General features: G+C 42.8%; 1 protein-coding gene across 13 annotated transcripts in view; it reads right to left on the bottom strand.

Moving 5' to 3' along the window:
* The window catches only part of rapgef2b (Rap guanine nucleotide exchange factor 2b), a 106,979-nt gene that overhangs the window by 17,791 nt on the left and 73,626 nt on the right, over positions 1-15,562 (bottom strand). For 10 of the 13 annotated variants that reach the window (XM_086158056.1, XM_086158053.1, XM_086158058.1 and 7 more), the window contains 8 exons: positions 8,585-8,716; positions 3,831-4,008; positions 2,706-2,842; positions 1,694-1,852; positions 1,060-1,212; positions 804-968; positions 441-548; positions 158-361 (listed from right to left, as the gene is read on the bottom strand). In XM_086158056.1, the coding sequence (XP_086014182.1) occupies positions 158-361; positions 441-548; positions 804-968; positions 1,060-1,212; positions 1,694-1,852; positions 2,706-2,842; positions 3,831-4,008; positions 8,585-8,716 (1,236 nt within the window). The remainder of the gene's footprint in view (positions 1-157; positions 362-440; positions 549-803; positions 969-1,059; positions 1,213-1,693; positions 1,853-2,705; positions 2,843-3,830; positions 4,009-8,584; positions 8,717-15,562) is intronic. The other 3 variants (XM_086158059.1, XM_086158061.1, XM_086158062.1) reach the window with 2 other exon arrangements.

Here is a 15,562-nt window from a genome sequence, read left to right as displayed (position 1 = left end):
CTTTAAGATGAATATATTTATATACTTTCATACATTTTTTTATTATGCAAAATTAAAATGCATGTTATACAAGATGAATGGAAACGCTATTTATCTACCTCCAAAAAAGACCTTCAATGTAAATATAATGAAAGAAATCAAAGGTGGACCATCGCACCTGGTCTCCACGCTTAAGACCGGCTTCCGCTGCCTTGCTCCCTGGCTCCACGGCATCAATAAAAATTCGGAAGCCTTTCTCCTGACCACCGAGGAGGCTGAAGGCCAAAGGAGCCTCCCTGGATGGCTTGGTCAACGTCACCAACCGTGGCTTGGCTTTAGCAGCACATGCTATATTTAACAGTCTTAGGTGCCCGCACATTTTCTGAGAAAACAGGATACACTGGTTGTTACAAGGGAATAATTTAACAGGTTCTTAACTGCTATGAATGATGTAAACTTACTTCCTTCTCCAGATTGTTCTCAAACTCTTCAAGAAAGCGAGTCATGGCGGGGTCACCCTCAAAATCATTGAAGTGATTGTTTACCCACAGCAAGACTACCCGTGTAACCTGACGCAAGCACATGAACAGCAGAGGTCAACGAATGGTTTACTGCTCGGTTAGTTATGCATGTACAATATGCATCCCTGTTTAAATGTCAGTGGTCTAAGAAAATCTAGGATGAGGTTGTTTATCTACAAAAATCCCACTTCTGTCTTCAGGCTGGGCGAACGGGTACACTTGTGATGAAAAGATCGGGGCATGTTATGGTTTGGTGCGAATTAAGATTAATACTTGAATTCCCGACAAATAGCAGGCTCATACCTTGTCCCTGAGACTGGGGTCGTGGAACCACTCTAAGAGCTTCTTGCCCACGACCATGGGGCTGGAGAGAAAGGTCCTGTAGGTCAACAGGAAGTCCTCAATGTAGGTGGGGTCGACCACAGAGTGTTCCTCCACCAGGTGCATGGTGAGACGTTCCGGTGTGCCCTGAGGTGAGATGGTAGATAAGACACTGACGGTGAGCTTTCTACTTCAAGCCTTCATATTTTGTCTCAAAGTTTCAGTGTAGATTAGTCACCTTAATAACAATGTGCCCTTTCCTGGTCCCAGTGCGGTCCAGTTCTCGGTGCTCCTTAACCATTACGATCTCCCCCTCCTCTTCCACTTTTTGCATGTTTTTCTCTACCTGGTTGAGGATGCAGCAGTAGTCCTGCTGGGCTATACATACAAACTGGACAACAGAGGGAAAAATCAATAAGAATGTACATTATAAATATCATATTGTTTAGCCGTCGCTCTATTTACGTTTTTGTTTAGTTCTAGTTGTGTATTTTTCACCCTCGCTGTTCCTAAACGCTGCCCATTGTCATCCCTGATGTTGTCGTTGTCTTCTGCCTTTCTATTAATATTCATTTTCTTTTTTTCCTCTCTGACTATTACGCTGCTGTAACAAAAGAATTTCCCCTATGGGGATCAATAAAGTTCATCTCATCTTAATGTGTTGATGTTCTCTTACAGGAATTGTTTGCGCATTTTTGTCCAAAAAAAAGCAAATCTGATCACACGAGTCTTTCGTGTTTTACAGAAGTGGGTCAAAGTGAGATTAAATACAGGCCAGCAGGGTTTGTGAAAAGCTTCATTCCAAGGACATGCAAAGGAAATAGACTTGTTAATCCTACTGTAGCAATGGAATCCATTTATAAGGATCCTACCTGGCAGTCATCCACCTTAGTCTTCATCACACCCTTCATGTACTCTTTCTCCATGGTCGGTGACACTCCGAAGCTGTTGCCCATGCAAAGGATCTCTGTTTGGCCGTCAGGATACGTCACCTCCACTGAGCCATTCAGGATAACTGACCACGAATCCAGCTGGAGGCAAACATCATGTGGTTAGATGTCGGATGAGAAAATGTAAATAAGGTGGTTGATTTCTCCATTCTACTGCATCTTGCAGTAGAATGGAGAAAATAAATTATGTGCAAATAATAATTCAGCAGATCAGCTAGTAATCCTCCCAAAACCTGTTGTCCCTTTATGAGACAAAGATTTATCCAAAAGAAACATCCTCAATAACTTTAAAGGGCTTATTGTACGAGCAGGTGGTTTCGTGCTTTTTTTAAGATGCAAACTGCATAAAAAGTTTTCACCTTGTTTGTTTTTCTTTTTTTTATTTTAATATTGCAGACATGAAAAATGAACCAGAACTGAACAGTGGATGCTCTATTAAAACAAAGAAATTTGTTTTCTTTCGCAGGAGATTCGCTTAACGGCAGATGTTTTCAAGAATTCCTGAAAGCCATCATTTTGAAGACAACAGCCCGACGGCAGAGGCGTGCTCGGTGAACCTCGAAATCCCCATCGTCGAACACTTACTAAAGCGGTCGGTGCTATGGGGCAGGTTCGGCTATCTATTGTTTGCACGCATCTCAGCAAAAAAACAGCCAAATTACTCTTATTGTAACCCATGTCGTGTCTTGACCACCGAGAGAATGAGCGATGCTTTCGCTGCCCGAGGGATTGTAGAGAGGACCAGCGATAAGGGATATCCGCCATTGAGGTTTAATAGAGCAGAAAATACATCAAATGGAAGAATAAAGAGGGGTGAGGGATTAAGGTTCAGTTAGTTCACACACACACACACACACACATATATATAGATACAATTGAACACAAAGTCACGATGCAAGGCTTTTTGCTTGCATGAGTACGTAGGGCTGCCCACCTCTTCACCATCATTGAGAACGATGGTGCCGGCGCGTTCAACCACAGCGAACACCATCACGGCGCAGAGTTCCCGCCTCACTGACATGGTCATGTTGGCAAATGCTGGCAGTTGATGCATGAACTCCAGTAATTGCTCTGTGAGAGAGACAGAGGTGAGAGACAGCCGAGAAAGAGGAGGAACTTGTGAGAATGGAAAAAACAAAAATAAGAGTCTTGACCCAAGGGAGAGTAAGAGAGGACAAGATGAATATTTGTGATTTTTTTTGTGTGTACGTATGTATGTATGTATGTGAGCAAGGTCAGGAGTACTTTCTTTACATATTCCTGTTGATAAGTATCCAGACTGGACAAAACAATGGATAATATGTATAAAAGAAAGACTAGAGGAATGTGAAGAGGAATTGGGACATGTTTTTCTTGTGCGTAGAAAATATTTAAACAGACCTCTTATACATTTGACATGTTCAACACAGCGATCTCTCACTGTAGGGAAGTGAGCGATAGCACTGTTTGACAACGGGAGTGAACCAATTATTCAATAATGGGCATATCTCAATAGGTTCGGTGTGTAGAATGCTGTGTAGAATCTCGAGCTGTAGTGCAGGAAGATATCCCTTTCTCTCCAGCTACCATCAAGTTTTCCTCCTCTGGCTGGCAAGAGCGAGTCTGGTGATCTGGATGACCCATGCTTGGCATGGTAGCAACATTTAGTGTGAGGCGGCGGAAGCACTGAAAGTTTAATGCGCTGTGAGAGGTGAGGCAGGGGGATGTGCCAGCGTGACCTAGAAAAGCCTGTTGGCAGAGGGAGGGGGTGTGCTGTGGGGCGCTCAACCAGGAGCAGGAGGAGGAGGTCGGTATTCACTCTTACTCTCTCTACGTCCAGTGCATCTTCCTCCTCAAGTCAACATCAGCGGCTAAGCCTTTTAAGTGAGTACTTTTTTTTTTAAATCCAGCTATCATTACATGTCAGTGGAGTAACACCTTGATAGGACATAATATTGCAAGCTTGATGCGGGTGGGAATTACTGGAGATTCTTCACAGTAAATAAAAAGCTGCAAGGCATAACGGCTTCATAACGGCTCCTTGATGTGACTTCAAGGAGGATTCAAGTAATATGCTAACCTATGTCATCGTCAGTTCTGTCCATAGGGTCCTTCTCCAAGCAGTCCCGGACAATGTCCCGGCTCATGAGGGGATCTGACGCTCGCTCAATATCCTCCTCGTCATCGTCCTCCTCGGAGTCAACGGCAGTCTCTGGAAGGCCACTCAGGTCCATGTCACCCGGTTCGTTCTCTGTGGCCTGTTAAGAGCAAATAAATAAGGAAATGGTCAGCCCTCTGTAATTATGATTAAAAAGCATGTGTGGTGTCTCCGTCCAATCCCTTGACAAATCGTGATGCCCACCGAAGCGGACGCAAACATTTCAAGCCGCGTCCGCCACGCACACATATTTAGCCGCTCACCTGCGTGTTGCAAACAATATCATTGTATCAGGTGGAAAAACAAACAAAATATTTCTGCAGAGCCTGAACAAATATTACGCAATACAGAAGACACAGTAGCAGAAGGTGAACATAGCGGGGAAAAAATACTCAGACCAATACAAGCTGCGTTCAAATGCGTTTCCGATCCAAAATAAATGAAAAGGAGACTGTGTGCAACCGTCGAGCAGATTTGACCCATTAAATGAAAAGGATTAGGGATATTTGGTACAGTAGGAGAAAGACAGCCATTAATGCTGCATATCACACAGTCTGCCATATGCATAGTAACAAGCTAACTATCTCCTAACTTTAATTTCCTTTCCCCTCAACAAACTCTGCCACCTTCATCGTAGCCAGGTCCAGTTCTTTGAAAGCACAAGATGAGATGAGTGTGGAAGGAGGGGGGGGGGGTTAACTCACATAAATGGATGTAATGCAATTACTTGTGCGCAGGATAGCCATGGAGCTCCTCTGCTATCAACAAAGAAAATGTTTCAGTAACTGGCAGCGATGCCGTACGACCTGAATCTGACATAACATGAAACCCTTTCACCAAACAAGCCAAATCACTGAGGTGGGCACCGGAAAGTCAAGTCACGCCGCCTTGCCACACAGCGCAACGACAAAGCTCTTACCTCTGTACAGTGCCCGGTATCAAGCTTCTTATTAGAGAGAGAAGAGAAAGTTGTCTTTGCAAACTGCCCGCAAATTTCCAGAGCCAGACGCATCTTCACTTCCCAGACTGCCAGCCTGCTTTGAATTTTTCAGGGCTTCGAGTCCCCCGGTCTCACACTGAAACCCTCTGTCATTTCTCCTCAAATGCCATGTGAAAAAGGCTCATTAATGATTCACGCCAGTGTCTAAGAAGCCCTTGGGCGTCACCTGCGCACAGCCAAGAGGGCGGGGCCTGCGCAGGGATCTGCTCAGATTATATTCGCATGTGGAAAGTTTGACTGCAAAAGAAGCAAGGGCTTCGAAACTGAATCGGATGAATGATAAGGCAGACAAGGAACGTTGTGTCATAACACAATATCGGTCAAAACATTGACTTTACGAACCTTCTGAATTCAAGCGCTCTTTGTCCTTAAACCACAGACAGAGATATTTAAGATTTCTATTTTCAACAGAGGAGCAGAGGACACACATCAGTGAGGTTCAAAGAATGGGTTTAGTGATAAAGAATCAGCAACAAACAAAAGTCAGCACAAAAGTCAACAAGGGGCGTAAACAGTAGGTCTGACATTGCCGTGACTTCATTTGGTTTCGACAAACATTCGACATGCCACATAGCACATAGCATAAAATCCGGCAGCGCGGATTTTCTTCCGCAGGCTCGTTTTCGTGTGATGCACACATCAAAAATCCATAAATGTGCAGTAAGCATTAAGAGTCAGTGGGCAAGTCAGGTGCTGTTAATATTTCATCAGGGCTATTCTTGGATCAATGCTTTCAAAGTCCTTCTGAAGGACCAATTTCATGATTAATTCACACACAAAACAGTCCGCCATGTTTCCAGTGTCGTGAGAACCATGTGGGGCTATTCATGGGGTGCTTCAGCCACAGAGCTGAGGAGGGGCTGCACCGTGGGATGGTCATCGAAATCCGTACTTCCGTCATGACGAGGCATTTTTACAATAAGAGCCTTAGCTAAATGCTGAAGATGGAGCGTGGACCAAAATCACCAATTGAAACCCACATGTGGTCGAATGTCATTAACTCTCTGCTGTGTTAATGTAAAGACCCCAAAACCCCGTGACCTACTTATTCACGAAAGCCCCCACTGAAGACAGCAAATATTTCCGGGACCAAGCTTAGACTTGAAATCTGTAGGGTGCGACGTCAGCTTTGGATTTCAAAAACTAATGTAAAATAAATAGTTGGAGGAGTCATGCGGAGTGCATCTTAATCCTTTCCACCTCAATTATTTGAAAAATAATTCTTTAATTCAATCCTCCTTGAGTAGAGGTAATCAGAATACAACAAGCAGAAAAATCAGAAAAGGGTTTGGGATGAGAAGTAGTGTAGACCAGCTGATAAAAGTAAACGACAGCTTACTCTTTATTTAACAACTGCCACTCAATCCTCTTCTTTGCAATGGAAATTAGGCCCTAGCCCCATGGGGTCTAGGAAAGAAGTCTGTTGGGTCGTGATGATAAAGGGGGGAGAGAGAAGATTGAAGAAAGACTCGAGATCTATGTAAAATAATTATCCTTTTATTTCAAGTTTCACCGTTTTGTGAATATCCGTATTTTTTTTTTCCTCTGTCAGGCATGTCCATAAGTAAGCTGCCATTCTTCCATTGGAGATGAAGTTGTTATCCAATAAATACTATTCCATGATTCGCACATAAGCGGCGATTACATTTTTTTAATGGGCCTAAAGCCAGACAGTTACTGTAGCAGAAAGGCTACTGGTAGGTTTATTACATTTTATACATAATTTTCAATACGATACTAGACAAGCATTCATGATTGGCATATTCAGTGTTTATGCTTGCATTATCCCGAGTACAAATCAGAAAAAAAAGAAAAAAACAAGAAACTGAATAATGACTTCTCGTGGCATTCTAACCAAACAGTTGACAGATTGTTTTGGATCTGAGAAGAAGGAAACTGCACCGCAAGGTCAGTTTGCATGATGCACGAGAAAGCCCTTCACACACACCGATGTCGCTCGGGCAGACAGATAAAGGGATCATCAGTGAGCTAAGCATTTGAGCGCATACGACCAGTCAGTTGTGTGTCAGTCAAATGTAGGAAAATAAAACAGGAAGGCGCAGCCTGGGGTTAAAACTGTGTTCAGAGGCAGTAAAGCTGCAGCAGGTTAAACCTGTTAAGAGACAGAGAGCAAGAACCAGCGAGCGAGCAAAGGATAGAAAGATAGCGGAGAAGTCACCGAGTTTCAGAGGGACAGAAATTGAGAGGCCGCTAGCAGATGGCTTTAAGACCGGGATCACAGGACGGGAACAGGAGAGCCTGTCAAACCCTCCCCAGCCAGCCGCAATATGGCTGAGCACGCACGCGCTGACACTCATTTCTGCCATTCCACACACTCGTACAGACCTCAGGCACGTTCATAAAGCTCCAGTCCAATTACCCGATCAAAAAGATAGCGAGTTGTGCGCACGAGAAAATAAAGCAGGAATGATATTTGAGACAAAGCCCCCGAACTCACCGAGGAACCCACGCAAACACACAGCAGGTGACAGGATTAGGCTCGGAAGGGGTGGGCGAGCTATGTTTAGATGATGAGCACGGTCACGAGATTTAGGTGTGTTCTACTGAGCCGAACACTCTTTTATCATCAACAGGGGACAAAGCTGAAGGGCTGGATTCAGATTTCACCCTTTTCATCATTCTTTATTCATACCACCAACTGTGGTGTTTGAGCACAGAAAAGGATGTCAGCCGGGTTCGTTCCCATCAAACGTGGCTGTGCCTCACGGCTCCGTGTGGGTTCAGAGCTTTGACTTTGAGGTGGTGAGAGGCCGGATTGCCTGTGCGCTGCGACCAGGCAGGACTGCATCCGCCAGCCCATTTGACCCAGTATAAAAACCTGCGTTTTTCGCTAGTATATTGCTTCTTCCACTCCGCTGTCTCCCCAAACTGTCTACGATGACGGCAACTGTCTCCACTTTGTTGTAAGATCTCAACGCCGCCACATTTGCTCACAGCTCATCTCGTTTGCATCTCATGTTTGTTAACACTGTTCATTGAACCACATTAACACCTAGCATCCTCAAGGCAAGTTAACACCAAATAATTAATCACCCTGTTCTCATGTGATAAACATGCATGGTTTCTCACTACATCCTTGTGAGTGATAGTCAAGGTGCTGAACGGGATTTTTTTCAATTTTCCTGCCAACATCCTTTCTTTGTACAGCTGGCTGTAATAAAAGGGGCTGAACAAAATATTGCCATACGTATAGGAATATGCATTGCGTATCAAAGTACGACTTGATATTCACTGAAGACCTACTGAGTTGAAATTTGACCGACAACCCTCCTTCATTCCCACCAATGTGATGCTTTCATGTTTACCCTCTTGGTGACCATCGAAGCAGCATTAGCAGATCAGCAAATGGTTTAATGTGGTTAGCATTTAGTTAACTGCAAATTCTGCTTGTTAACTGGACTCCAAATGTAGCACCAAAGTCAAAAACATTTTATGTAGTATTCGTATCACTATTATATTAAGTAGAAGATGAGTAGCCGGAAGTTATTTAACTATCGCCCCCTCAAAATGACTGCATAACTAAGAGGTTGTGGAGTTTCATCTCACACAATCAACTTAAAAAGGACCTACTCACAGACACATCATTCCCCACACTCAATAGGCAACAAATGGGATCTGAGATGGGGATCTAGTGCTGGGGGGAAGGGGGTCTTACCTGGTAAATGTCTGACAGGCTGCTGCTTCCAGAGTCGCTGGTGATACTACATCCTGAGTGGCTGGAGGAGACGTGGGTCACCTGTGGGTGCAAGCCGTCAGCCAGGTGAAGTCTGCTGAAGTCTGCAGGGAGCTGCACATATCCAGCACAAACACACACATACATACATACACACACACACACACACACACACACACACACACATACACACGTGCGTGCACACACAATATATACACAAGTGGTCAGTATCAGTCAGCTAAGCCACGACCGGTCACTCACACCATCTCTCATGCCACAATTTGGAAACACACTCAGGGGCAGGTTGCCTATTGGTTTGTTTCTTCATATTAAAGCATAGAATATTGTTTGGAATAATGAATGGTCTTTTTTGGAAAAAGGGCAGGGTGTGCAATGCAAAAAAAAAATTATTTTTTTCCACACATGATCAGAGTCTTATAAGTGAGTATTTTTGTGCCATATATGTGCCACATAAATTAAACTGACTTGAAAAAGTCCCATGAATCCAACTGAGATAAGAAAAATGCAAAAACTTTGCTGGCCTACTGTTTATCTTTTAAAATCATGCCGTACATCAGCCGCATAAACGGCCCAAACTCTTTTCAGTGAGTGAGCACGTAGGGGGAGGGCTGAAAACACCAAAGAAATATCCTAATTAAATTCAGCAACTTGCATACTCTAAATGAACACCAGGCGGTAACGGGGGAAGCCCTTTTGAGTAATTCATACTGTATAATATACCACAAACCTTGGTTCCAATTAGCTGTGCTGAAGATGAAGCAACCTAGTTTGTTTTCTTTTTCTTTTTTTTTCTCCCTCAAAGAGGACGCCAAAATGTAAAATACATCAAATTCCCCCTGATGAATTGTAAAAGGCAGATAGATGAATAAAACAAAAACAAGCATAGTGGTTAGTGTGTCAGTTTATGATGAAACATGTGCACTGCTAGTAATACCGTAATCAGCGTGGACTCTGTGATTACATACTTCAACCCATTCACACATAAATGTTATTATCTCGCATTCTGTGCATCGAATAATTTGGAGAGAAATCACAATTTTTTTTACTTGATATGCACCATATGTTGCATATTTGAAATAAAGTCCTCATATCTGACTAGTGCACCAGAGGGGTGAGTTTATTTAATCAAATAACATAAACTGGTTCACGAGGTCTATAGAAGTGAATATTTCATGGCCAAATGTTTTATTTACCCGACATAAATTTGATACTTGGCAGGGAGGCTGCTCTGAGCGGCTTTCGACTCCGCATCTGGCTGTTGCGGTTCATCAATATTAAAATTTTTTACACCTAAAAGTCAAATGCGCTGGATTTATCTAGGCCACTGCACAGGTCATATGACATCAGAAGAGACAGATGAGTGGGTTTATAAATAATTATGACGACAATTATAAATGTCAATAGCAGAAAAGACAAGAGTATTAATGAAGAAATTCTTTTGGGGTAAACCTAAACAATAATCTTGGATTGAAGTGCAATAAATCAAATGTAATGCCAGATTTATAAAAAAAAAAAAATCTTCCAGGAAGTTTCTAAATTTCAGTAAAATGTTGACTAATTATCAGCCAATACATCAGATTCCTTTTTTTCCTCCTTCCAAAATGTAATTAGTGGTACCAAAGGCCCATCACCATTTGGACTCAGTGAAATAAAAGCAGTGCAGAGAAATAAACACATTTGGATAATCAAGTCAGGAAAAGGCAGCTACAGTTAATTCTCCCATGGTTGACAAATACTATGGATTTGACAGACAGCGTTTAAGGTGGTTCATTTGCAAGTGAATAGGTTTAAGGAGTCATCTGCTCTCAAACGAAGTCTAAAAAAGTGTCAGTCATCACAGCTCCTGAGACGCTCATCTGCATTACGGCTTAATTATAGACTTTTGGAAAAGGGCCAGTATGTTTTGCTGCCAGTATGTGGTCTATGTGGAGAACTAGAAGCTAGTTTTGACCAATACACTCTTTAAATATTAACAATTTGCAAACAGAGACGACAACAAGATCAAATTGAATTGTCACTGAAACGACTGTAAAAGGTGTGGCGCATTATTTTGAGATCTCTCGGAGCAGACGATGACTTCCGTGTGATGGGGGGGACTGATATCTGCACACAAAGCACCTTTGTGTTACGGTGAGAAGAGAGTGAGACGCAGACACAGGTTCCCGTCACACATAGGTGGGATGTGGTTGCTGTGTGTCAGAGATTGCCATCATGTTTAATTATTTGGTTGGCTGCACTAATCAAAAAATCAAAATGGTCGATCAGCAGGGTCATTCTGTAACCAACCCCTCCCCACCTCGGGGTATTATTTCCCGCCTCTGAGCCTGGCCGTCTTCTCCTCGAACTGATTTCAACACAGTTACCCTGGCTGGCCCGGCAGTATCGTTAGTGTGAAAAATCTCTGAGCGATCATGAGAAATTAGGTTATCTTTCAATGCACAGCTGAATGAATACAACCCTCAAAACTGACATGATGTTGGAGCTAGAACTTTGTTTTTAAATATCTATTAGAGTGTGATGGCTTTGGTGCCACTTTCCAAATCAAGCTCTCTCCCAAAGGAAATTTGGTTTATACTCATCCAGGGGCATGGATTTTGAACACAAAAGCTTCTGTCAGAAACGCAACAAGACTAACAATGACCACTCTATTAATTTTTCCCTGCTTGCAACACATGATGCCACTTTCACCTGAAAATGATTCAACTGCACAACTTAGTCAAACTATTACACTGGGTGACTTATTCACGCAGTGTTACAATTACATGAACTATGTGTAGTTTGACTGCTGTCACAAAGACTGTCCTTATTCTGAAGTAGAAGCTGGGGCTGGAAGTAGTCCGATGGTTTTTTAATTTTAACATTAATCTAGATCAGTAAGAAAAAAAAATCTGTTGGAGGTATTCTGTATAATGAATATATATGAGAAATCTGCAGTAGAAATGTCTGAATGCTTGAATTGAGAACAGTCAGACAACTAATGACAGAATAAATCACACAGTGTACGTCTCAGTCTTATGAGGTCTGTTTCAAAAATAGATGTATACAAAAGAAAAGAAAAAAAAAATCTTCCTCATATAACTAAATATTTTTATAAGAGTACTATCTTTGACATCATGGGAAGGTCTTAAATCTAGTAGAGGCCTATATTGTTAACACATCTCTGGCTAAACTGTAGCCAGCAAGTGAGTTCACACTGGTGAGGCAGGAGAACTGCGTGCCTCACTTAGTTTAGTGGCTCTTGGCAGCTGTTTTATGATCAGCACAATAAACTAATAACACACATACAGCGGTTAACAAAAAAACACTGTGCATTAGAATTTTAGTTCATACAGCAAAAATGTTTTAACTTTTTAATTGTGACATACAGACAGACAGCAACGGGGTCTTAGTGCAGAGCGTGCCAGCGGTCAGCTGTCATTCCGCAATCTATGTCGAGGCACATCAGTCCACAGCCTCACCGCTTCTCAGTATTTGAACAGTAAATGTGAAAAATCCAGTTATTTTGAATAACAATCTAAAACTGGAAATGTTAAATGAAAAATACCTTCATGGCGCAAATCACTGATAAATAGAACTATTTAATTCTTTTTCATTTTACATTTTTTTCTTTCCAAGATTGGCAAGTGAAGCACAGCTTCTCCTGCCTCACCTTACTGCAAGTCACTGGTTTACACATATGTGGACTTTGACCAACCAGTTCTACGTGTCTATAATAGTTTCCCAGTGGGTTTAGGAAGAAAGCCCCTCCCCCTGAATAGAGGGACAGATAAGGGGGGGGGCAGGAACAAGGGATGAAGAGAGAGGATAATAAACACTTAATCCTTTCTATTCTCTCATTTAGGTCATCTGTCTGTTGGTCAATAAGCCTCAGTCCATTCAGTCTATGAGCATGTGGTCCACTGACCTCCTGGGCCCACTGGCATGTAAGAGACTGAGCCAAGAAGGATATCAGTACAACAACAATAACAAGCTTTGATAATGCTTTTCCAATCAGACACACTACAATACACATTGCTGCGGTACACAACTACTGACCAAGGGAAAAATTAGATAAGACCCTCGCCAAACGGCTTGATTTTGGAACAGGGCAATCTCCGTAGCAGTAGCAAACGACACTGCGCCGGACGAGTCCGTGGACTGGAACAGGATGTCCACACAGCAACAAAAACAAATGAGGTTGTACTATTCTTCATTGTAAGCATTTCACAAACAGGAAATGTTGTTCTATCAAAATGAACTGTGGGAAACTGTAAAAACTCTTGAGAAAAACTTACTTGAGAGGTTGGAATTGTATTGTTATTGTCACATTTAGAATGAATGACATTGGTGGTACTGTGTTGCTGATCTGTTGTACAGGGTGTCTTTTCAATACGTGGCCAAAACCCCAACAATCCAACCTTATGTGGGCAGGCATCCCTGTAATTTGGTCCTAATTTGATGCTTTCCGTCAACGTGCAGGGAGCTCTGCAGAACACCGGCTGCAAATACCGACAATCAGCTGTCACAGGAGGATTAAACGTTGCGCTAATGCTCGAGCCACAGTTCTCAGTTCTGTCTACAAGTGAGCAGATGTGGCGCTCCTTAAATTACACTGCAGACCTAATGACCTAGATTGGTGGGTGCCCTGGCTCGCCATCAATCTCTTTACCGCCTTTATATGCTACCAGTCAATCTATGCTGTTACTGAACGAGAATAGGGTGGCTGAGCTCCAATGCTCAGTAACCCAGTTCAGGAATGAAAGCAACCTCATATTATACCACGACTTGAGACATTTAAATTCACACTATAGCCTATTATATGTAACTATATAACTGAGTAAAACATAAAAAAAGCTTGCATCCTCCAGACTGATGCAGCTACAGATCCTGAAGTGCCTTTATAACTTCCACTTGTGATTTGAACTTTCCATGCTTTCACAAAGCAGGGGACTCCTATCTCAATTGAGCAACGAGGCGCATCCATGGGTCCCACCGACAGCTACCAGGGCAGCGGCTACACGTTTTTCAGAGCCGATCAGATCAAGAGATTAAAAACCTTTGGGCATAGTGTCTGATTAAATGGGCCCAATATGCTCACTGCGTTTTCCTCCATCATTACGCATGTGCTGCTGTGTATGCTGGCCAACAGTAAGACACAGTGAGATGAATAATGTCTTAAGTGCGGGGTGTAGTTGACTAAACTGCATTGTTCCATCTATCAATTACTTCTGACAGAGAGGAATGACCCAAAGCAGTGCTCAGTGTATATTTCCACTTTTCTAACAACTTCAACAAGATTTGTATTGAGACCCAGATGACCTAAAACAAGTACAACTGTCCCCAAACACAATCTATCTGATTTATTATCCAAAAAGGGCACAGCTTAAACATGTTGGCTTTTTATCTCTTGTCCAAGGGCACAAATTGCTTTAAGTGTTTGTAGCATAAAAAAGGTCATAACATGAAGGCCAACCTTTCACCAAAAAAGATGACTATCACCCCATCATAAGGGTCTAAGTGTGTGACATGTTGCCCATAAGATGAAACATAAGGATCACAGTGCAAATCGCTGGGAAACAACAGAGCTTAAAAATAAAAATACTTGGATACACTTCTGAAAGAGGATGGTGCCAATTATTATTGCACTTCTGTATCTGTTTTGCATGATTATTATTTGTGTTAACTACCGGGCCTGTCTACATCATCGGTCATGTTTCCGTCCCTCCCCTCCCCCCCTCTTTCCTTGAGATGAGTTACAACGGTGGCATTATGGCAGGTGCTACAGGAACACTGGAACACACTTACTGTTTCCAGGGCAACCTTTCATATTATGGTGAAAAAAGTCCATTTCAATTACAGTATAAATGACACAACCCAGATTTGGGTGGGTGGGTTATAAGAGATGCACAGCTGGCATGGAAATACAAAAAAAAACAATGTATTTAGGTGAAATCCGTGTAGTACTTTCTTTAAAATCAAAGGCCCCTATAGAATTCCTCCACTGCTGCCTCTTCGGCCTGTATAAACGACGAGCCAAGACATTAATAACAATTTGTAAAAGAAAATGAGCTGATTATTGTGCAAGAATGAAATAAACAGGGTGTGAGTGTAAAAAAAAAAAAAACGTTGACTGCATTTGATAAGATCAACCCACCCTTTGGCATCATGAAGACCTGCATGATGCATCCTGCACAAATTGTAGGCAGGGCCGGATAAAATACATTCCACAACGCTAACACGGTCATACCTATTAGGTGCATTAGTGTTTTGTTTTTTTTTCCCCCGTTCAGCTGTACGGACTGTCCATCAGTGTGATTTAAAGCCTAACGTCTACGTCTCCTGTGCGGTCCTGGTCTGAGAGCGATACCGGCGTCGCTGACAGCAGATCAATCCGTTTACCGTTCAAGTGCAGATCAGCTGCGGCCTCCGGGTGTCTGCTGGAGCTGCTTCCAGCACCACGGACAGCGGCAGCTTAGAGGACCCAATGGGTCAATTAGTAGGGTTGGGTTGGAGTGGAAGGGGGTCTTTCTCTATAACTCAGATATAGGAAGCAATGGGAAATAAGACACTGCTTTAAGACAAGTGCATCCACACACACACCGGCTGCAACAGCACCTGGTTACTGAAGAGGATGGATACCAGCTCACACATGACATCACCTCCTATCCTCTCTTTTGCTCATAATGTGTCCTTGTCTTTCCTCCATTTTTTCTTCCTCATCTTCTATTCTTTAATCTTCTGATTTCACGGCCGTATTTCAGTTTTTTGTTTTTTCTTCTTACAATAACCAGAAAACCCCATTAAGATCGATCCGTGTGCGCGCCTGTGACAGAAAGCACATGGCGGCCGCGTCTGGTAAAACACACTGACACACATCGGAGGCTCGGCCGAGGTGGAGTAGGGGCGGGGCGGGGATGGTGGCGGTGGCGGTGGGGGTGAAAGAAAAATAAAAATACAGCC

Source organism: Fistularia commersonii, chromosome 13 (genome assembly GCF_037954325.1).
Source record: "Fistularia commersonii isolate RoL2024-O1a breed Wild chromosome 13, RoL_Fcom_v1.0, whole genome shotgun sequence".
NCBI lineage: Eukaryota > Metazoa > Chordata > Actinopteri > Syngnathiformes > Fistulariidae > Fistularia > Fistularia commersonii.
This window is presented reverse-complemented; position numbering and strand designations above follow the sequence as displayed.